Source organism: Ahaetulla prasina, chromosome 1 (genome assembly GCF_028640845.1).
Source record: "Ahaetulla prasina isolate Xishuangbanna chromosome 1, ASM2864084v1, whole genome shotgun sequence".
In the NCBI taxonomy this organism is placed as follows: Eukaryota; Metazoa; Chordata; class Lepidosauria; order Squamata; family Colubridae; genus Ahaetulla; species Ahaetulla prasina.
The window spans coordinates 195,584,947-195,608,461 of record NC_080539.1 but is presented as its reverse complement, the minus strand read 5'-3'; the positions used below and the strand labels follow the sequence as shown (position 1 = coordinate 195,608,461).

Here is a 23,515-nt window from a genome sequence, read left to right as displayed (position 1 = left end):
CCAGTTTAGTCCAAAAGTATTCCATCATCCCCAACCAACAGGAAGTCGCCTTGGAGGGGGTTTCCCCCTCACCTGCTAGCACGAACTTCGCCATTGACCAAGAGCCGCGACCAGAAGCCCGCTAATCTGAGGCGCTGCGGAGGGTCGCCTAGCAACTAGGCGCGCACAGTCCGACGCGAGGCGAAACCGTGAGGCCTCGGAGACTGACTTATTTTGTCCGCTTCAGGCAACCGTAACTTGAGGAAGGAATCCTCGCGTCGCGTGTGAATCTGCGTCACCCGGCTTCTTGGTTTTGAGAGTCTCACGCGGGGAAGCAGGTAAGTGGAATGGAACGCTGGACAGTCTGGAGATCAAACACTAAGGAACAAGCGGGGAACAGAGCGAGGAGGAACAAGGGATTTGGGAGCAAGGAAGGCGGCGGCGTGGCAAAGGCGCCTTGTCCTTTTCTCTGTTCTTGGTGCAAATTCTCAGCCCTGGAAACGTTGCGTGGCTTTGGCATGAGTTTCGATATATTTGAAAGAGACAAGAGTGCTGAGAATTCAGTAAGGAAAGAGAGACGTTGCTTCTATTGGTCCCTTGTAGATTATGTTCCTCGATCTTTATAGCAGGGGTGAAATCCAGCAGGTTCTGACAGGTTCTGGCAAACCGGTACCAGAAATTTTGAGTAGTTTGGAGAACCAAAGCAAATGCCACCTCTGGCTGGCCGCAGAGTCGGGTGGGAGTCGGGTGGGAATGGAGATTTTGCAATATCCTTCCCCTGCCACACCCACCAAGCCACACCATGCCCTCCAAGCCATGCCCACAGAACCGGTAGTAAAAAAAATTGGATTTCACCACTACTTTATAGCCTTATCTTCTGGCTATGAACTCTGAAACTTCGTCTTGTAGACAATTTTGTTTCGCCTTTCCACCTCCATTATTGGTTAATGCCTTGGGAAGCTTCCAGTTTTCGGAGAAACGAACACGTTTACTTTCTACTGTAATTCTTGCAATTTGGGCCTATAAATGTACAAAATTAGAGGAGTGAATTAAAACGTGATTTAAAAAAAAGACTTTATTTTATCACCTTTATTTTATTTTCACCTTTATTTTAAAATTAACTTATGAGATCTAGTAGATCTCATTAAAAAAAAAATTAATGGGGCAAGAAAACCTCTTCATTTTCTTTATGTCTGCAGAAGTTTATTCAAAAATTTTTCCAACTGAGACAAAACTGAACACTTAGAGGCCAAACTAAATTTAATATTTTTGGATAGGTTTCAGAATTTGCAGTCATATTTGCTTAGATGAAAGTGCAAATTCTGAAAGCCAACCTAAATACTGTACTGAATTTAAGTGTTCACAGTTTTGTCTCATTTGGGAAATTTTGGCCCAAGTTGGCTCAGTCTTGCAGTACTCAGCCCTCTTGTTATTATTTTAGATTTAGTTAGGTTAGCATTTCATTTGGAAAACAGATGACTGTACTAATTGCAGCAAAAAAAACCACAAAACCACCTTAAACTGAAGTTGATTTCATGTACTGTACTGATTATTTAATTCGCTTAGTGTTATGTTAACAGCTTTGTTCTGATTTTCTTCTTTAGGTTCAAATAAGTTTTTTCAAGCAAAATATTGTAAAGAAACTGCAAGATGAACAGCAAACTGGAGTATTTTATAAGGTCAATAAGAAGGCTACAGGCATGTCACAATGCAGGGAGATCTTTTCCTAGAAAAGAAATCAAAACAAGTGCATTTGGGATTAGTGGTTACAAAAATTCTGCACAAAGTATTCAACGTCCATTGTATGTCCCTTCTTCCTGGCTTCATTCTTCAATTTCAACTAGTTCTCAAAATACTTTTGTTTATGTTGGGAGCAGCGATGCAAATGAACAGAAAATAACAAATGATCTTGACCATGAGCAGAACTTTAAACCCATTCAGTTGAATTCTTCAGAGGAAGTTAGAAATACCACTGAAGAAAGGGATGAATTTGACATTTCCCAGAAATTTTTCAGTGACCTTCAAAAATGTGTATCTCTTTGTGATGTACTAGACATTGCTGCAAAAAGTCAACTCACTTCAAAGTATGTCAGTAACTGTTTTTCAACTATGTGGATGCTTAAAAAAAAAACAGTTAGGAGTCAGAGATATGATGAGACGAAGATGATGCTTGAACACCCTCAGTTTCGACAGCTCTGTCAACATGTGATGGATGAAGCAAAGTACATGGATAGCAATAATTTGGCACACACACTACTTTCTGTGGTAAAATTAGGAGTTCCACAAAATACCTTGTTAGTTCAGACATTACTGAGGACTTGCCAGGTAAGCAAAAAAATAAAAACAAAACCAATCTAAAAAATTTTTAAGGATACTTTAAAATAAGGAACGGTTCTGGCTTAAAAAGTTAACTTTATTATTTAGTATTGCTCTAGACTTCATGTATAATCTTTTGTCTTAAAAAAAAATAACCTAAGACATTTCAGTTTCATTATCTATACATTGAAAAAGTGATTGATTTATGATTTAGTCTGTACTCCTTTATCTGAAAATGGAACTGAATTTATTTCCAAACTGATATGCATCACTGACCAGATAAATAACTTAGTCAATCAGAATTGGACCTAGTTTGTACCTAGGAAACTTCCAGAAACTATCAGGAATCTATATTAGAAAGGGTATTTTTTAAAGAATAAGTTCCCAGAAAAAGGTTGCATTTTAGGGCAGCCCTAGAAAAAGAAGGCCATGTATGTGGCTGGATAAGAAGGTACAAAAAGGTTGAAGGGAGCTTCCTTTTGTTTCGATGTATTTATGGCAGCTAATAGACAACAAAAATGGCAGAACCCTTTTACTTGGTCTCTAGCAATCATTCATTGCAGGTGCCCAAGAGAAATTTTTACTATGGAAGAACAGCTGATTTGGTTAGCTGGGATATGTAAGCACTGGTGATAATTTAGCATGTTTAAACTATCCTGTAGCACATGAGTGGGCAATTTGTTAACTGAAGATAGTTGAGGATAACATGCCTTCTTTATCCCAGTTTCAAAATGAGCTATATGCAGGAGATTTGTTTAGCTGGAAAGAACTCGCTGTCCTATTCCTTACTTTTTGTTTGTCTCTGGCCTTACCTACTACTTGTTTCAGCCTGCCTACAATGCAACTCAAAACAGATTATCACCGAGGGAATTTGGCTTACCCTATTACAATATATTAAGCACTGGAGTTAAATTTCCTGGACTGGGTATATATTTCTTCTGTATCTGATTCATAAGTGGATGTTTGTTACTTTATAACTGTTATAACTAATACTAATTAGACCCTTATTTGATTTACATTCCAGAAATAACATATTTAGGTAAATGTTTACATGTTCTAATTTTTGAGACAAAGAGAAAAGAAAACTATTGAGCAATTTCGTTTTTAAATTAGTCTCATTTACATTAATAGGATTCAATGAATTATTTAAAGTCATTTAAATTTATCTACAGTGGATTATAATTCCAACCCTCTTAGGTTCTCAATAATTTAGCTATTGCTTTAAGTCATCCCTGTTATTTGTAGTGAGTAATGGTTTCATTTAGGTTGAAAGAGTCAGAGAAAACAGGAACAGAGTCCCTCTTATCACTGTCTTCAGTACTGTTCCGTAGCCAGGTTGGAAAGGTTAGCAGCAATCAGCAGCACAGTTGGAATTGCCACTTTTATTAGCTCCATTGACATTATCCCTTTCCCTGTATGGCATTTCTGCAGAGCAGCTGAATGCTGATTGCACTCCCAATTCTCTGGTTTATAGCTGGAAAAGAAATGGAAACACCTTTGCGCTACAAGCATACTGCATGGAACCCTATATTGAGCAGGGCTGTGCAGTGGAACATGTGTTCTTTTTTAACCTTAGAGAAAATGAGAGAATCAGAATTTTCACTGTACAATTAATAAAGCACTTATAAATGTGGTACTGTACATTGTGGCTCTTTGCTCATAACCTTGTCCCACTAGTACAAACCCATCTTACTTGTGCTACCAGAGAGGGCCTACTTCAGATGACATTGGTTGAAGAACTTCCAACTGCCGGGATCCAGAAGAAGAGCCTTCTGTGCTGCAGTGGAACATTTGGAACATTTTAACTTCAGATCTCCTCCCACCCTCGTATCATTCCTAAAGTTGGCCTGGGCACCGAGCAGAGGAGTTCCACTTTGGAGGTGGCTGCTGGATTGATGGCAAAATTCACCTCCCCCCTTGATTTCTGCTCTCTGCCCATCCAACTTTTTGTTATCATATTGATATAGTTTTGGGTTCTGTTTCATTTTTTTCAGTTTTTTTCAATTTTCTTCCTTTTTGTTTTAAACTGCCTAAAGAAGCCCCATGGTGAGATAGGCAGCAAATGAATAAATAAATGAATAGCAGTAGGAATTTGCTTTGTTAATTTTTTTTTTCTGACTGGCCTATAATTTTATCTTTCCATGAAAATCTTCTAAAATGACTTTTGAATTTTTCAATAGGAACGTATCAATGAATTTAATGATCGATGTGTCTCAATTATTGCAAACACTTTGAAAGTCATGGAAAAATGCAAAAATGTGGAAGCTCTTCAACTTGGACTACAGTAAGAAAAGACTAATTAAGTTTGTGCATTGGTACTCATCAGTTATTGGTCACACTTGGTGGGAGAAGTTTCTTCCTAGTTAAATAGTTGTAGCTTATTCCATATCTGAACCCAAACATCTTGAGCTTAGTCTTAATTTCCTTGACCCAAATAATTTCAAAGGCTCAATTAAAAAAAAGATTAAGAATTTAAAATATATAGACAGTATATATAATTTTGTGAAAATGTACTTACTGCTGTTCAGATTAAGTAAGTAAATATTATCAGAGATTCAGGTGGAACAAAGTACCTTCAGACTGAAAACTAATACCATAGTTGGTATTTATTTAGTGACAGTGTTTTTAAAATCAAAACATAAATACTTTCCCCCAAACTCTAGGCAGACGTATCAAATCTATAGAACTTTCATGGAATAAAAAAGGAAATCATGCTTGTCTAAATCAGACATATGACACAAAAGTAATTGAAGGAAATTTATGACAGTGGCAACTTAACCAAGTGTGCCAAACAGACAGGTTTAGGAGATGCTGTGGAAATGTCCAATCCACAATTGTGTATAGTAAATCTAGTAAATTAGCTGTTTACTTACTTAATTTAATGTTCCTAATGCTTAAAATGCATTTTGTTTCAATTGGATGATGTATAGTATCAGTCATTATATATGTGTATAGGCGCATGTGTACAATGATATCTGCTCCATTAGTTTATGTCCATTATATATTCTTTTTTCTGAGGTTTTTTTTCTTAATAGGTTACTTTTACAGGACAAAGTCCACAAAATATCAAATGTGTTTGTATTGCAAACCATAATGCGCAGTATCGGGAAGGATGTACCACTGACACTTAAGAAAAATTTGGAGGTAAAAAATTGATATTGTTTTTTCATCTGTGTTTTCAATTGTTGCGTTAAGTTTGTATGAATATACATGCAGGTATCATCACTTTTATCATCACAGAGGAAAAGGTCATTTATTTTAAGAGCTATGAATGTCAAGAATCATGAAATATAGTGAAGAACCTGATTAACTACCTATCTTTGATTATTTCTGCCTTTCCAGAAAAATCAGGTATGCAAGAGGTATTCCAGGTTTCCAGGTACTGCTCTATCAAGAAGTCTGTCTTTGTCATAGCACCTGCTCTCTAGAACAGCATTCCCACCCCCAAAAATATGTAGTGGCTCCCACACGGATAATTTTCCAGAGTCTTTTAACATTTAGCTATTCTCACAGACCTTAGAATAGGGTGTTTATTGAATCCTACAGTTTTCTTGTTTTACTTAATATTTATGGTTTTTCTTTTGGGTGACCCTGATCTGTTTTCCTATTTTATTTCTTGCTTTTTTATGTAAGCTGTCCAGACTGGGCTTGGAGTAGGTTGGACTCCTACATGGATAAGTAAATAAATATGTATGAATCCTTACAGTTGTAGTACAACAGAAGTGATTTCATTATTTCCGTGTTCCTTTTTTATAAGAACTTTGATAGAAGAAACATATTTTCATTTATTTGGTTTATATGGCTGTCCATCCCATCACAGCAATTCCAGATGGCTAACCATATATTAAAACATAATACAAATAAACATCAAAATAACAGCATAAGTAAGTTTAAAGACAACCAGGCTAAAACAACATAATTATAAAATCACCATAACTATATAGAAAGTGAAAAATTAAAAATAGGTATTCAGGTGTAAATGGCATTTTAAACAACAAAAATGAAGTTGCAGTTACTTTTTCAGAACTTGAAATCTTCAAAGCAAAAGTAGGAGAAAGATATTTGTTATCTCTTTGTGATAAACAGTAATTTTATAATCCTTGTCTTATAAGCCAATGATACTTCTGGCTAATTTGAAATTTATTTCAATTTAGAACAAGATGTTGAATCTGATGGGTCACTTTACAGTTCCGAATGCTTTTCAAATGTTCAGAGTATTGGGTGAAATGGACTATCTTTCTGTTCCAATCCTGAATGCTTGTAGTAAGATAATAATAGGTAAGTCACGACAAATGTATAAGATTGCTAATGTTCAAATCAGTTTATTTGGTTATAATGTTCTTGAATCCAATTTCTTTTCATTTGCCATAAGAGTTTACAGGTAAGTATTTGCTTATGAAGAGCAGAACAAGAAAATAGGGAGTATATGTGGGTTATGGTTGAACTGTTGAGTTCTTGGGGTTCTCTGTGCTTGATTATTTTTCTGCAGATGTTTGCAGCATCCTGTGGTCAAGTGCTTGCAATTTTAAATTTATTTATTTTTTTTGCCAGGAACAGGCATTTATTGCTGATTTCTGGCAAAAAAGATCCATTGCAGACAATGGGTTCACTTAACAACCACGAGGTCGCTTAACAACCAGCACAATTACAAGCATAATTTTGGGCTCAATTATGGTTGAAGACCACTTATATCCGGAAATTTCAGCCTTGGCTTATAGTTTATAAAAATAGACTTGTGCATTTACAGTGAAAATTATAAATAAATATTTAAGAGAATTGGCTCAAAAAGATAATTCTTAGGCTACTTTAAAGCAAGTACAAGGGATGTTTTGATTTTATTTAACAATACATAGTGGGCATAGATATGAAAAAGGGTTAACAAGTTGGATGGCATATTAATAAATTCTTCAAAAGAGAGAACCTCCACTTGACCAAATCATGTTCTTGATTTGGAACGGTTCTTTAGTTTTGGCAATTATGCTTTATTTTCTGCTTCAGGATTTAACATGTCATTTCTTTTTACAAACTCAAAGCACAAATGTTTTTTTTACGAATGTTATCAACCAAGTGAATTTCCAATGTTAGTTTTCTTTCTATGCATTAGAAAACATTGAAGGAACTCAATTTTTGAACCTGCTGAATGTTTTGAAAACTGGCAAACAATTGAGATACCAAAATAAGATACTTTATTCTACATTAGCTGATTATGCCGCATCAGTCTTCTATATATGGAGCAGAAATGAGGTAAATATATAGGATGTCACTATTCATATTACTGGCATTCTCAGTAGTAAATGAATGGTAGCATGGGATGTTAATATTTTTTTAAATTTTATTTTAGATTCATGCTATTATTTAGAATAGTCTCTGTAACTGCATAGGAATGGGGAGAGGTGTTGCAATATGGACAATATACTTAATCTGTTTGTCTCTATAATTTCACAGATTTATGCTGGACGATGAATAATGTGAATAAAAAGTTTTTGTTTCATCTACTTGATAAATGATACTAAGCTATAAGAAGTTTAGAAATGTAGAGATTGGTTTGTTTGAAGAACTTATCAGGAAAGTGAAAATAGATAGGAAAGATCTAAATAAAAAAATAAGTATCATAGGATTTCTTAACAGGATGACTGGATTTAAATATTGATTTCAGTGCAATATGATGTTTTTGTGGTCTAGTTATTTGGGACAGATTTAATTCTTCCATGTGTTTAGAGATACAATGGTACTTTGCCATCCAATCTAAAAAGGTTTTCAATGCAGCTCATTGAATATAGTTTATAAAATATAAAATATAGTGATTATAAAATACAGTGGCAACGTAATAATAAATCCATTCAAAATTTCACCCCTCCACTAGTGATAAAACCAGAAAAATGTAATCAAATAGAAATAGATACATCAGTCACCAAATACATGGTTTATTGAAATAATATTTATTAAGTGCTTAGTAGAAGATAAATTTAGACTGTTTAATCTATTACTCCCCAAAATGATTCTCTCCCATGTTACAACTGAGCTTCGGTTGGGAAAAAAAAAGGCGGGGGGAGAGACACTGGATTGGTACTGTGTGTTCTGAACAGCAAATTGTAGACACTATTCTTTCACATTCTCTAGGGGTATTTTCCCCAGCCATTTTGCTTTAAGCTGGAATTCAATTTAAAGTAAACTAACAATTATAAATAATAATGGCTACGCTGATGCATACCATAACTTTCTTCTGTATTATGAAAAATTACAATTTGGAAAGGCTTTAAGTTAACAGTTGGGCTTTGGAGAATGCAACCAGGGTATGCAACTTTGGTTTTAAATTATTATAGCAGATTAGTTTCATATTATTTCACAAAGGACAGAGGGGGAGAAATTTGCCCGAGAAGTTTAGACTAGAAAAAGGATTGTAAACAGGGATTCAGGAAAGGAAAACGGAATTTGCTTCTCTCTTCAGTGGTATATTCTCAGGCCCAACAATATTTTCTACTATTTTTTAAAAAATCCTCTTAATAAAGTTATCTCAATATATGCGGGTTACTTTAACTTCTCCTTTGGATTTCAGGTAATTCTGCTACTTTCAGCTTTTGAAAATCTTAGTGTTCACCCAGTCCAACTGATGGATAAATTTCTTGAGGAAGTGATGCTTCACCCGGAATCCTTGAACCTGAAAGATGTTATAATTATTCTGCAAGTCTACTCTAATCTCAATCACCTCTCCAGTGGCCAAAACCAAGAGTAAGTTATTCTTTAGTAAATATTCATTTCAGAAATAATTTCTGAAATACTTCTGGTCTTTTGTGAATAATCTCAAATTTGTCACCAAATTAATATATATAATTCTTTAATAGTGTGACTATTATAACATGTATTCTCAAATTTTGGATTATTGCAGTCCAGTAAAGGAAGTATATGAGGCCACATTACACACACACACCAGGTAAAACAAAAAACATGAACATTTAAATTTTTATTTTATTTTTGTTTGATTTTAACACATATTTGAAAGGGGAACCAAGACGAAAGAGTAAAAAAGAAGTGAAAGGACAGAAGAGAAGAGGAAAATAGAAAACAAACTTACAGGCCATATAAAATTGAATAATTTTCATAATAACATTAGATTTGTGATGCATATAAATATGACCTTCCTTCCTTCATTCCCTCCCATCTCTCATTCATCAAGATCAAGAGAAAAGAAGGAAAGGGCTCGTTCCTTGCTTGGACTGCTCTAAGTACCCAAGAACTGTTGTTAAACTGCTGCTGCTTACAGGGCATTGGCAGACTAAAGGCTGGAGCAAACTTCTACAGCACTGCCCGTGAGGGAACATACGCATCTGTTGTTTAGGGATAGTTGCATAGGCATTCTTTTTATATGTCTGTGAATGTTAACGTTTCCCGCTTGAATGTACCTTGCCTTCTTCCTCCTCCCAGCAGGAAGTAGGAACCAAGCAACATTCAGGGTGTACATCTCTGCACAATATGCAATTGGGATTTGGAATGTGTTTCGTCAGCCCATCTGCAGACCTTTGCAACCTCCACATATCCATCAAATCCTTTGTAGTGTAGGTATGCAGTGATGGCTACAAGTAATTGCGGGCAGCTATAAATCAGTCTTAAGTGGTTTTAGGCCCTCTCTCTCACAGAGTCTCTATACGCCTGGCTTTCTTTTAGTACCAGCCTTGTGCTTGAGTAGCCTGTAAATTCCTTCCTCTCTGTAGATATTCTTTCTGCAATGTAAGTGTTGGGTCAAGTAGTCTATGCCCTTAAGGCATCATCAGTCCTTCTTTGAAAATTAAATGTGTCTTTTTAAAAAGGGTCACCATCACTCAGGCTTCATTCATCTTGCTCGAATATGTCAGGTTGGCTGGTTTACATTCACCACACATTTGCATCAGTGCATCAATGTGATAAATGTCCTATAAAAATCATGGGCAGATACTATTACAGTTTGCTTAATGACTGACTACCAGGATAAAAACAAATCATAGTCAAGTGCATTCCCTTTTTAATATTAATATTTAATATTAATTTTTAATTAATATTAAAAATTGAGATATAATGATTGCAGTATTTAAAAAGCTACTATAATACTAATATTCTTAATTTGAAAGGTATTTACAAACACATAATTTGTTCTAAAAGAGATGCTAATACTAAACAAATCCGAACATGATGAAAGAGTTATGTGTTTTGTTTTTGATTGTGGAAGGAAGTTCCAATTGCAAAATAGCAATATGTAGACATTTTCCTAATTTATCTCATGAATATTCAGCTGCAAGTTGATATATAAGCCCCAAGTATTTGTAGATTTATTTAACCTATTGAGAATTTATATATTTGTTTACCTCCATTTTTTTAAAGGTTTCTTGACTCTCTGAATAGTATACTGAATAAACATCTACATGAGATTGATAATATGGATTTACTAAGAGCTGTATATTCATTCTGTCTTGCTGGATATCTTCCCCAACTTGCTCTTAATCAACTGCTTCAAGAGGAAATTCTCAGTGATCTAGTAAAATCGGGTTAGAGATCAATTTTATTTTATTTTTATTTTCTTTCTTTAATCTGTGTTGATCATATCTATGTAATATTCTGTGCAAAGAAATTAACTTATATAAATTTGTTGCATAATAAAAGGTAAACAAAATAGCCATTTCAGTTTTATACTATTACCCATATTTCTTTCAAAAAGATCGGCTTAATATTGCATTATTCATTAGTATCCTAAAATCTGTATCATGATGATGTCTTTATTGGAACTGCTTACAAACCACAGAAGGTCATTGAGTTAAGTAATGAACCTAGGAAGGAAGTATAGCATATGACAGAGAATCAGGTATGCCCTTGAGGAACAGGGCAGGAGTCCACCCTAGTTTTTTTTTTTAAATTTGCATTTATATCCCGCCCTTCTCCGAAGACTCAGGGCGGCTTACACTTTTTTTTTAAATTTGCATTTATATCCCGCCCTTCTCCGAAGACTCAGGGCGGCTTACACTTTTTTTTTTAATTTGCATTTATATCCCGCCCTTCTCCGAAGACTCAGGGCGGCTTACACTTTTTTTTTAAATTTGCATTTATATCCCGCCCTTCTCCGAAGACTCAGGGCGGCTTACACTTCTTCTTTTTTTTTTTTTTTTGCATTTATATCCCGCCCTTCTCCGAAGACTCAGGGCGGCTTACACTATGTTAGCAATAGTCTTCATTCTATTTGTATATTTATATACAAAGTCAACTTATTGCCCCCAACAATCGGGGTCCTCATTTTACCTACCTTATAAAGGATGAAAGGGACTAGAACCTGCAGTAATTGCAGACAGCTGCTGTTAATAACATAGAGCCACAGAGGCCCTATGTTAAGCAATAGTCTTCATCCATTTGTATATTATATACAAAGTCAACTTATTGCCCCCAACAATCTTGGTCCTAGTGGGAGAAACCTGAAGTCATTGGCTGGAGGCTTCCTTGGGAGAAGAGAAGACTGAGATAAATGGATGTCCTTCACCCCAAACCCAAGGCAAACATAGTCAGAGAGAGGCAGCTGTTAGACCCAGGAGCCTTTGCGGAAGGCCTAGATCAGAAGGGCCTGGAAGGGGCTGATCAGAAGATTCAGAATCATGCAATAATGCAAAGATGCCAATTGAGGCCTAAAAAATCCGTGAAGAAGAGCTTTAAGCACACAGTTTAATTCCCTTCTTATCCTTCTCTCAATGAAAAACTGAGGGGGAAGGAGGAGAAAGAGGGAGCAAGATAATTTCACAACCAAGGGGTTTCTGTTAGCAAATATTTTTAAGAGACAGATAGAAAAAATAAGGCGCTGGGAAATGTGGACTCTCTGCTGTAAATAGTTGTGTTTTTCCCCTAATTGCTATAAAAGTACTTGTACAAAATAAAAGATCTCTCCCCCCCAAAAAGCCACCTTTATTTTTCTGAAGCAATAGTCCTGCTTATAGATAGACTCATAAATTTAAAAAAAAGTCACACCATGACAGAGAAGCAGGATAATGAGAGGAAAAAGATTTCAGGGCAACATGAAGGACATTAACTGCTGACTGTTTCCTCTTGTTCCATGACTCTTGAAAAAATATAATTCAACCGTTTGTTAAAACATAATTGATAAGCAAGAAATTTTATGTATCCCTTCTATACATTTTGAACCTAGGGGAAGAAATATTCTTCTCTTGAGGCATTGTCCCTAGCTGGAAGAAAGATCCCTGGACTCTTACTTAGTCTAAAGAGGTTGGTTGCTCAGCTGACAGTCTGATTAATTATGATTTAATCTGAAATTGAACCAAAAGAAGCATCAGGCTTTGAGATACTCAACCTGTAAGTTTCTTAGCCAAGCATATACTTAAAGTTGAAACACTTGGACACACTGTGGATCCTATGCAAGAGGAAATTAAAGAGTTTGAATCTCATGAGAACAGAGTCCAAGCTCTTGAAAAGAAAGAAAGAACATCTCAAGCTGAGATAATTCAGATCCAAAGCCAAAGCAGGAAAAATAGTTTTGAAGCTTCCTTTAAGTACAAGATCCACTAATGTCCCTTAAAAAAAGCTTTTAAAAAGCTTACCCAGTACAGTTAAAGTTGGCCTTATCAAATCTGATAGCAGCTTTCCTATAAAATAATAAATTTTATTAATTTTCATGAGCTGCAGCTCACTTATCAGACATATAAAGTGGCCAGGCTAATGTATGTAGAATTTAAGTTGGGGAGAGGGTAAATGTGGTGGGCAAAATAGGTTGGTTGTGCAAATTAAGTTTACATGAGACAGATTACCAATATTTTATCTGTTAATAGTTATAATGTGTTAAACTTCCATTGTGTTTATTGAGATATTCCCTGGATTTTCTGAAACTTTGATGTATGTGAGTTCAGCAATTTCTGGGCAACACTGCTGCTAAAGACCCATTTTTTTCAAAACAGTCTTGAGGTAGATGTCTTGGCATGTATGTATGCATGAAAGTTTGTAACGTCCATAATGTAGTGTTTGTGTGTCTATTGTATACTTTTACAGCAGCAACAACTTGTTCTGTAGATAGGTATAGGCTGAAGTTGATGATGGGACTAGTCCCCTGCAGTTTTCTTGGCAAGGATGCCTGTTTTCCAGGATTGAGAGAGAGTGACTGACCCAGGTTCACCCAGTTGGCTTTGTCCATAAGGCAGAATTAGAACTCATGGTCTCCCATTTTCTAGCCTGATATCTTAACTACCACAACCACTACGCCAAAGTGGCTCTTTTTTAAGTTGTTTAGCATGGAAAAATATTAGTAGAAGGCTGTGAACACCCATAAATGTAAAAATTCATATAATTTCATGATTAATATATATTCATTACTATATACAGGTAATCCTTGACTTGACAACAGTGGAGCCCTAAATTTCTGTTGCTAAGTGAGACATTTGTTAAGTGAATTGTGCCCCATTTTACAACCTTTCTTGCCGTAGTTGTTAAGTGAGTCATTGCAGTTGATATGTTAGTAACCTGGTTGTTAAGTGAACCTGGTTTCCCCATTGACTTTGCTTGTCAGAAAATCACAAAAGTTGATCACATGACCTTGGGACACTGCAGTGGTCATAAATACGAACCAATTGCCAAACATCTGAATTTTGATCACGTGATCATGGGGATGCTGCAAAGATCATAACTGTGAAAAGTGATCATAAGTCACTTTTTCCAGTGCCGTTGTAACTTTGAACAGTCACTAAATGAACTGTTGTACATCGAGGACTATCTGTACTAGTATATAAGAGGGATAGCTATATTAATTTCACGAATATACTTTAAACAAATGAATAAGTAGATGTTAACATTTTATTAAGCAGTCAGGTTCCAGTATGTGCTCTCTTTCTCCTCAACAGTAACTCCCATATGAATGTGGGAAGTTTAATTTTCAGCTTTTCAACAATGCCATTGGCCAAGCACATTTACTTCTGTTATGTTTTGTTCTATTCTGTGTTTTGGAAACAAATTAATTATATATTTCAAAAAGAAATTGGAGAGGATTCCTGTCAAATATGTCTTTGTAATTATACTCAGGATTTAGTTGTATTCAAGGCATTGAAAACCACTAGACATACTTGAAAGTTATTAGGAAAGAAACTGAAGCTGGTTTCTTGTTCACTTGAAAAGCTGATTCATTCATATTTTCCTATTTTATTTTAAAATGGCAGATAAAATTTGGACTGAAAGCAGGGTTAACTCTGTAGATCAACATTTTGCCCTTTGTGACTTTGTATTTTTGTGAGATTACAAAAAGAATACAACCTGCCTAAGATTGCTAATTAAGACATTTTATATTCACATTTGGTTCTTATACATTGGTGGCCTTGGAAACTTATGATTAAATAATTCCCCTCCTCCCAGGTTAAACCAACTTTTCAGTTGTAGAATTTTACAAATTTGGAATGAGGAATTGAAGTATCTTAATCTTACAAGTTCAGCTTTTTTTTAAAAAAAAAAGAATTCCTCAGGTTTTGAGATGAGAATAATTCACAAAACATTTTAGGGGAGGGTTTTTATTGGACTCATCAGGAACTGTTTCTAAAAGGCTAGCTATATATTTTTCTATCCTAGTGATGTCATAAATGTGAAGATATAGTGACAAATATTTTGGCCATTGGCTGGAAATCCTCCACATAGCCAAGAAAATTTTGTCAAGGGAGATTGTGCTTGAATATATTAATATACTGCTAAGTTACATCCCCCAAATTTTGAATTGATCTATTTATGAAAAATTTTGGATATGTTATGCTTTGATTGTTGTGAAAAAGATTGTTATGTTCTTAGAAAGACACTGGCACACCAGATTATAAAGAGCTACATGGTAAGCCTTTGATTTGGGTCTTTATAAACACAATGGAAGGAACAAAGTATATGAGTTTCTGTCAAATTTTAACTTAAAATTTGAGAAGCTTTAAATAGAGGAAACAAATGATATTTTATTACTTTGCCCACTTTTTTTCTTTTTCATCCTTTCCCTCTCTTTTTTGTATATTTTTATATTTTGTTTTCTTTTGGTGTATTAAAGCAATAAAAATAAAGTTAGAACAGATGAAGGGAAAAAGGCTCCTGCTGAAGGTACTTATCAAGGTATATTCATTTTATTTCCAGGGTGCAATATGGGCAGAAAATTGCAGACATTAAATTAAATTTGACCATGAGCTAATGCTGGTTGAGGATGCAGTTTGGAGCTTTCCCAAAGGCTTACGGAATTGAACAGATATCCAGTAATTATATTTGAAAATCTATGTTTTCTTCCTTAGGCAAAATATGTATGTCTTTAGTCAAGCAGATAAAGAATTCATTAGCTAACAGTTTTCTTTTTAATTTCTTTTATATAGGAAAAAATCTAAGTATGTTGCCTGCAATAAATGTTTGTCTAGAACTTGATGGAGATTCTTCCACAACATCAACAATTTTATCAGAGAAATTGTCATTGTTACCAAAGACAATACGTGATTTTAGTTATCCTGAAATACAGGAAGCCCTGCTTACGCTTTTGGAAAATGAAAATTTGTTTCAAACAAATGTACAATTGACTCAAGGTTACTGCTTAGGTATGAAATGCCACAGTGTTATTATTGTCCAATATGGACCGTTTGCTTTGAAGCCTGAACAGATGCTTACCTATTGCCACTCAAAGCATTTACTGATTTTTATACATATAAAACCCTGCTATGACTAAAGTCCAGATTACTTGCCTACTGCCCTCTACCTATGCGTACTGTGATTATATGTACTTTATTATTAAGGACAGTTCTTTATTTCAGAAAGTTGTCCTTTAAATTTATTTACTTTTCAAAAGCTACTTTTGTTCTTTTTGGTCATTTAGCTTTTACCATACAAATGGTACCATTTAATCCACAGCCTTTCTGGAACAACTTGCCTGCAGAAGTTGTGAATGCTCCAACACTGGAAATTTTTAAGAAAATGTTGGATCACCATTTGTCTGAAATGGTGTAGGGTCTCCTACCTGGGCAGGGGGTTGGACTAGAAGACCTCCAAGGTCCCTTCCAACTCTGTTATTATGAAATTATGAAACCTTAAGGGGAGATGAGTCCAGAAGCTGGCGTTTTCTACGGTTACTCCATTTAAATGCACTTTTCGTTTGGCAAAGCAACTAAAAGCTTGTAAGAGAACATTGGGATTAAGTGATTCACTTTCAGTCATTATTTTTGTGATGCTAGCTTTGAGCTGCTGTTGTTTATAGTACTATTATTGCCTTGACCTAGCCCCACCCTCAAAAATACAAAGTATCAAGTAAGCATAATGCTATAAAATATAATGAAATAAAAACTTAGCAGTTAATGGGGCAATCATGCTTACGTATAGGTTTTTAAAATAAATCTAAAATTTCTTTTAAAAGAAAATTTGTTTACAGTTTTTAAAAAATGATTTAAAGTTTTCGTGTTAATAAAAATACACTTTTATCACCTGTCCTTTCTCACTGTAGTATGTATTCTGTTTCTATGCTTACATAGCCTCACTGTTTCAATGTGTGGAAGAATTCACTGCTGTGTATGACACCTTACTAGTTGGGAAAGATGTTGTCAAAACTTCAGTTGTTTATAATCAGTTGTGATTCCCCCCCCCACTCCATAACCAGAGTGGTATTTCTCTTCATTGATGTTAGTAAAACAAATGTAACTTTAATAATTAGCATTTAGTATGTTATTCAAATACATTTTTCTTATATTATTTTGAGAAATTGTCAGTATATAGCAATTTCTTTATAAAAACTTAATGTTTGGCCTTTTTTTTTTAGATTTTGAAATTTTAATGGATGCAAACCGAAAAATAGCATTGACAAGTACAGAAGCAGATCAGCTGAAAGGGGATCCCAACCTCAAACGGTACTTTTATCTGAGTGTATGCTTTACTTAGTTTATTGTGCAGTAGGCTGAATTTCCAGGCATAATTGTTTAGATGTTATGATCTGCAGAGAAGGACTTCATTTATTTCTCTGTGCAGGCATCCAGATTTGAAGGGCAAAATGTACATGTGGGCACCATGTCATTTCCTGGGATTGAACAGGTGCCCTCTGTACCTGCTAGAAAATAGAAATATACACACAAGAATTCATTGGAATGATCTCCCTTAATCTTTTTAAACTGTCATTCTAAAGGCAATAGGTTTATAGCAGGGCTCTAGGTGTTAGGCTGAAGGTTGTATCAGCCTTTGAATGACTGCAGTGTAAAAGAGAGTGGTGCTACACAGAAAGAGATGGAGATGTGTTTAACTGAAACATATATATGCATAAGTCACATGATGTGCATATGCAGGTCAGACAGGCTTTGGTTACAATCATCCAAGTGAAGAGCCTTTGGAATTTTCATCCTCGTTTCGCTGTATTGATATTTCTGGAGACTGCTATAATTAATTATGTTGTTATTGTAGGCATTTCTCTTGTCCTTGTTTACAGGATAGCAGTGCTGTGCCCACCTGCAAGTGCTTTCTCAAATCCATCACAACACCCAAAAGGCAGGTTGGCAATGAAAATAAGACACTTAAATCGACTGGGATACCAAATTATATTGGTAAGAAAACATATTGTTGAAAATTATTGAGGGAGAATAACATTAGAATTCGTCCTTCCTTTTAAAGAACAAGAGGGATACATCAGGAGCAACAAATTCAAAAATTAAATCAGACAGCATGACTTCTACAGTTTGCTAATCTACGCCATTATGCAGAAAATAATTAAAATTTTTGAGATCTTTTATGCAAAGTTTTTGTATAAATTTTAATGAAAAGGCTTTGTGTATATAAGTATCTTATTTTATATTAATTTGTATGTTGGCTCTGTTAGCTCAATATTATATATACATCTGCTACAGTGCTGCAAGTTGCTGCATGGGTCAATTTCTGGATCCATAAAGTGATCCTGGGATCTTTTTTTTTCATGCAGAGTATGTTCTGTATCATCAACCTAGAGCCCATTTTCAGTATTGATATTACTTGGTAACATAAAATGTCACTTTGGAATATAGCTTGAAAGTATTATTCCTTGAACTTTATGTTAAAACAATTGCAGTGAAAGCAGAGTCTTCGAGATTAGAGATTAAAGAATGTCAGTGTTCATCTCTTGGAGTGAACATATAGTGTGAATTGAATTTGGCAGGTATTTCTATTACTTCTGCTTTTAGTACTCCTGTGCAATCAGTCAAAATCAAAGGAGAATCTAATATAGCATCTACAGAGTGATAATTAGATTACATTAGAATAGAATAGAATAGAATAGAATAGAATAGAATAGAATAGAATAGAATAGAATAGAATAGAATAGAATAGAATTTTATTGGCCAAGTGTGATTGGACACACAAGGAATTTGTCTTGGTGCATATGCTCTCAGTGTACATAAAAGAAAAGATACGTTCATCAAGGTATGATGAATTATATTATATTATTATAGGATATGTGAATATTTACAGTGATGCTTCACAAAGCAATGACTATTCTTACACATCTTGGCAATAATTAATTAACACTTATACTGTTGCTTGTAAACTGGAACCCCTCTGTTAGGTTCTTTGGTTCAGGAATGGCCCAGCGGCAAAACCTGTTCCTCCTGGTTTGCTGGTGGGCGCGCATGCACACACTGTTTCTGTGCATGCGCATGGTACTTCTGCGCATGCGGGTGGGCGGAGCAAATTGGTAGCAACCCACCATTGGAATGCCCCTTTAAGGTTAGAGGCAGAATGTCCTCACAAGCTCCAATATTCCCCCTCTTGTTTCATTATGATTATTTTTGATGTAAGATTTGTGTTAATTTACAGTTAATTCTTTTCTATTCTTTTTGTTGTTGTTGTCCAGGTTTCTTACAAGGAATTCCAAAAGCTGGAGAAAGACGAGGCAGTTTTATTCTTCAAAAGACAAATATTTTTGGCAGAAAACATTTAGCGTCTGAATAAAGTACTCATGATGGCTGTATTTAAAGCATATTTTTAAAAAGAGTTTCTGGCAGCAAGTCCAGTAGAGTTCAATGAGATTTGGATTTTGAATATTAAATCATAATAATTGTACTACTTTTGTAGTTTAAGCAAAAATATCTGAATAAGATTCCTTAATAATCCTGTCTCTCAAATTCACATCTCTTCTGAAAATGAAGAAGGACATATGTATGTCACTGCAAGTATATTTACCATACCCAGAGGATGCTAACTATTGAGTAGGAATAAAAACATCTATCATTTTCATTCTCAGTAAGAACTTGGTTGCATAATAATTTATTGGCTTGCGTACGAATATAAGTATTCTGTTCCTTTAGCTTCATACTTATTTAACAGATGCAATTTTGAAGATTCACTGTAAAGTAGAATAATAGCTTATCAGATTTCGTTTGTCCTACAGGTGGTGCTATTTGTCTGATCATAACTCACATTTAGGAAGAGTTCTGTATTACTTTTGTTTTAGCTGTATAGAACTTTTGCTCCCACTAAGAGAAGTGCTAGATAACATTTTCCCTCATTTCTGCCTTAATAGAACTAAATTACTCAAAAATGTGTTTCCTGAGGTAAATTCAAGCCTCTTAATTTTTCTGAGTTAGGTCTGACCAAAATGATTACAAATAATGTAATTCTTATTCTGATTGTATCTAGAAAGACCAAGATGGGCATAAAAAGATTTAGAACATTCTTTCCATGTTGTTCAGAAGACTTTTTGCACCGTTAAAAGTGAAGTGATTGTGAGTGATCCAAATATAAAATATCCAGATATTTTATTGAAATGAATAACAAAACCCGGATGCTTTATTTGGGCACTAGAGTTTCATATAGCACCGGCGAGATGGGGGGCATACGAAATACGAAATGTGTGTGTGTGTGTGTATGTATGTATCTATATATCTATATATATCTATATATATCTGTACACACACACACATACATGCATACACATGCAGAAATAATGTTTCAAAAGCAATTCATATTCTACCCTGAACTTGCAGCAACGGATTAACCAAGGGATAATTAAATCTCATGGAAACTCAGTATTTGGGTAAATTCCTTACTGTTTCTGCTTTCCCTCATTTAGCAACCTATCTTGCAGTATACTTGTTTCAAAATAATCCATGTTAAATATTTGGAGCACTCATAGGACTGTAATCCTTAGAGGAATGCATCATATTGTATCCTGAATAAATATATGTCGTTGAAAACTGTAATGTTGAACACTACACACATTTTTTTCACTTGGGCAGCAAGGTTCAGACATCAATTTTCAAATATGAACTTTTAGGACTGCTCATTAAGATGCAAACAGGCCTAACGTGGAAAAGTAGCCCAGATATTGTAGGTCTATTTTTGTTTTAAGAATTAAGAAAAGTTACATAAAATAACAAAACGATACCCAGAATATTCACTAAAATGGTTTTCATCATTTCACCAGGCTAAGAACAGGTAGTCTTCAACATGACCACAACAATGTATGTTGCTAAGCAAGAAATTAGTTAAGTGAGATTTGCCCCATTTTACGACTTTTCTTGCCACATTTCTTAAGTGAATCACTGCAGTTTTTCAATTAGTAACACAGTTGTTAAGTGAATCTGGCTTCCCCATTGACTTTGCTTGTCAGAAGTTTGCAAAAGGTGATCACATGACCCCAGGACATTGCAGCCGTCATAAATGTGAGTCAGTTGTCAAGCAGCTGAATGTAAATCATGTGACCATGGGGATGCTGCAATGGTCATAAGTGAAAAATTGTCATAAGTCACTTTTTCAGTGCCGTTGTAACTTTGAACAGCCACTAAGTGAACTGTTGTAAGTTGAGGACTACCTGTAGTTGCAGAAGAGGCTTTTTATACACTTATCCACTGTACTTTCTGGGGTTGTTGGATTAAATAATGAAATAACGGGGGGGGGGGAACCATGTTCATACGATTTGCATAATTTATACAGGTAGCATTAAATTGGGCTTGATATTGTACTGCTTATTATGTATTCATTAATTCATTTTAAGTCTAGAGTATAACCTGCACATGAATTTGGAATACTCAGTAAAGCAATCCAGACTATTTTTAAAATAGATATATTGAACATTAATTATTTCTCCAAAATTTTCAGACTGGGATAAGAGAAAGGGCAGAATAGTTTTCCTGCAAATATGAATGACTTAACCCCATATTTCTAGAATTTTGAAATTTTTGTTTAGGTTTTTTTTTTAGACAGATTAGGCCTCTATTTGCATGGGCAAGTAAGTGCCATCCTGAAGGTTTGTGAGGGCTTGGACAGATGTGAACCCAGTCACTACCCCAGACATTAGACCCGCACATGTGGGAGACCAGCAAAATGAAAGAGCAGTGAGTGACAGACAATTCACACACATGCACATACTTGTACACTTCTCATTGTGAAAGGTGGAAAATTGTCCACTGGGTAAGATCTGGCTAATAAGGATCTAAACATCCAGAAACTTATACATGCAATTATCTTAAAGTGTTAAAATCAGTATTTTGCCTGTAGTAACAGTTTATGTTTTATATTGAGAATAAGTACTTTGCTTTGGTCTTTTGGTAATATTCTAATTTTTCAATTAATATCATTTATTCAGTGCTTAGGCAGTTTTATATTGCTTGCCATTAAAAAAAACTGAAAATGTAAGTAGCTTGTTATCTCAGTGCATTAGAGTAATCTTTTTAGCTTGGTTGAAAACTCATATTGAGTTTCTTTTACAGATAAGCTGAATGTAATCAAATTCTGTATCTGCAAGATTTTTATTCTGTTGTTACAAGCAAAGCATTGATTATAAATGGGTCAAACATTTAGGAGGAACTTCCAAAAGATTACAAGAATTATCTTGATGTTCTCCCATTTCTGTTGTGATTGCCCATTTATTTAGAAGAAACATAGCAATCACTATAGCAATTAGGCATGCAGAGAGCAAGTTTGGTATAGTGGGTAAGGCATCAGACTAGAAACTGGGAGATTCTGAGTTCTAGTCCCACCTTAGGCACAAAGCAAGCTGGGTGGTCACTTTCTCCAGGAAGAAGGGCAAGCCTTCTCAAGAAAACTGCAGGGACTTGTCCAAACAATCTCCGAGAATTAGACAATTGAACAGATGGGGGTAAAGGGGCATGGATAGGATTATCTGAATACAGCCTTTTCGTAGATAAAAATAAGGCTGTTGGGAACTCATATTGTAGGCAAGAAAGGCATAAGATGTCCTGTTCCTGTTATAAAGTGAGGAAGATTTATTTATTTATTTTGTTATAAGAGTATATATAAGCATAAGCACGAAAATAACTATATAATATATAGATCTATATATTATATATAATATATTATATATAATATTATATATAATATATAAGCATATAGATGAGCCTAAGTATGTAATAACTATATTAATTGGATATAATGAAAGGAATCAATATGAAAGGAACGATAGGCACGTTTTGTGCTCTTTTTTAAAAAAAACCCTTTCCCATCATTCTGAAGTGGTAGCCAGGCAGCTCCGATCTTACATTAATTATACGTCTTCGATCATCTTTGTACATTGACCATCAATCCATTTTCTACCCTCATCCCCTCCCCCTCCCTTCCCCTTCCTCCCCCCACCACCTGGGACTTCCCAGAACCGAATACAGGGTATAAAATTAACAACAAAAATTAAAATATAACACAAATCATAATCCATAGTCACTCCTTAAAACCTCAACTCCCCTTCCAGAAACAAAGAAAATACATTTCTTCCAATCCATTATATATCAGACCATTCCACTCCTAGAGTTCTCAGAAATGTCCTATTGAGTTAGTGTTTGTTCTTGAATAAAGTACATAGTTTTTAATATCCAACCTTCATCAATCAATATCAAAACAACGTTTTTCTCTCTTACACTTTTTCCATCATCTATTCACCATTCAACTTAACATCTATTAATAAAGAGTTCCCAATCTTTAATACATTAGTGTAGAAATCTCGTGCTTTACAAACTGTATTGAGAAAATACTTTCTTCCTTTATAATTCACTGTTAAACCAGCTGGAACCTCCCATCTAAAATATATCTGATGTTTCTTAAGCTCATCCACTAAAAAGGCAAATTCTTTTCTCTTTCTTAACATTTTAGGAGAAATTTCCTTCATCATTATTATATCTTGTCCTAATATTTGAAATTTATTTTTATAAAATGCTTGCAAAATTCCATACCTAATCTTCTTATTTGTAAAATAAATAACCACATCTCTCGGTAAACACTTCTGCCTTGCCAACCAAGAATTAACACGATAAAT

General features: G+C 34.8%; 2 protein-coding genes across 5 annotated transcripts in view; one reads left to right on the top strand and one right to left on the bottom strand.

The window, feature by feature from the left end:
• Positions 1-217, bottom strand: part of MDH1B (malate dehydrogenase 1B) — a 39,435-nt gene extending 39,218 nt beyond the window's left edge. For 2 of the 3 annotated variants that reach the window (XR_009155488.1, XM_058186374.1), the window contains exon 1: positions 73-217. Coding sequence is in view for 1 of the 3 variants with exons in the window: in XM_058186374.1 (XP_058042357.1) it covers positions 73-94 (22 nt within the window). In the remaining 2 variants the exon portion in view is untranslated. The remainder of the gene's footprint in view (positions 1-72) is intronic. The other variant, XM_058186388.1, reaches the window with a different exon arrangement.
• On the top strand, positions 183-20,170 carry FASTKD2 (FAST kinase domains 2). Of its 2 annotated transcripts, none has more exons than XM_058186354.1 (12): positions 183-317; positions 1,584-2,304; positions 4,476-4,579; positions 5,331-5,439; positions 6,450-6,573; positions 7,400-7,539; positions 8,852-9,024; positions 10,648-10,811; positions 15,630-15,845; positions 17,054-17,141; positions 17,711-17,825; positions 19,103-20,170. In XM_058186354.1, the coding sequence occupies exons 2-12, from the start codon at positions 1,630-1,632 to the stop codon at positions 19,187-19,189; spliced, it is 1,995 nt and encodes a 664-aa protein (XP_058042337.1). In that variant the 5' UTR covers positions 183-317; positions 1,584-1,629; the 3' UTR covers positions 19,190-20,170. The 2 variants fall into 2 exon arrangements, with proteins under 2 accessions (XP_058042337.1, XP_058042347.1); XM_058186364.1 differs by lacking the exon at positions 183-317 and adding an exon at positions 371-542.
• The last annotated feature ends 3,345 nt before the right edge of the window (positions 20,171-23,515 follow it).

Bases quoted from the DNA above. Each gene is read 5' to 3' on its own strand.
- FASTKD2 (XM_058186354.1), top strand. From the start codon at position 1,630: ATGAACAGCAAACTGGAGTATTTTATAAGGTCAATAAGAAGGCTACAG. The intron at 2,305-4,475 runs GTAAGCAAAAAA...ATTTTTCAATAG, and splicing joins CATTACTGAGGACTTGCCAG to GAACGTATCAATGAATTTAA. The intron at 9,025-10,647 runs GTAAGTTATTCT...ATTTTTTTAAAG, and splicing joins TCCAGTGGCCAAAACCAAGA to GTTTCTTGACTCTCTGAATA.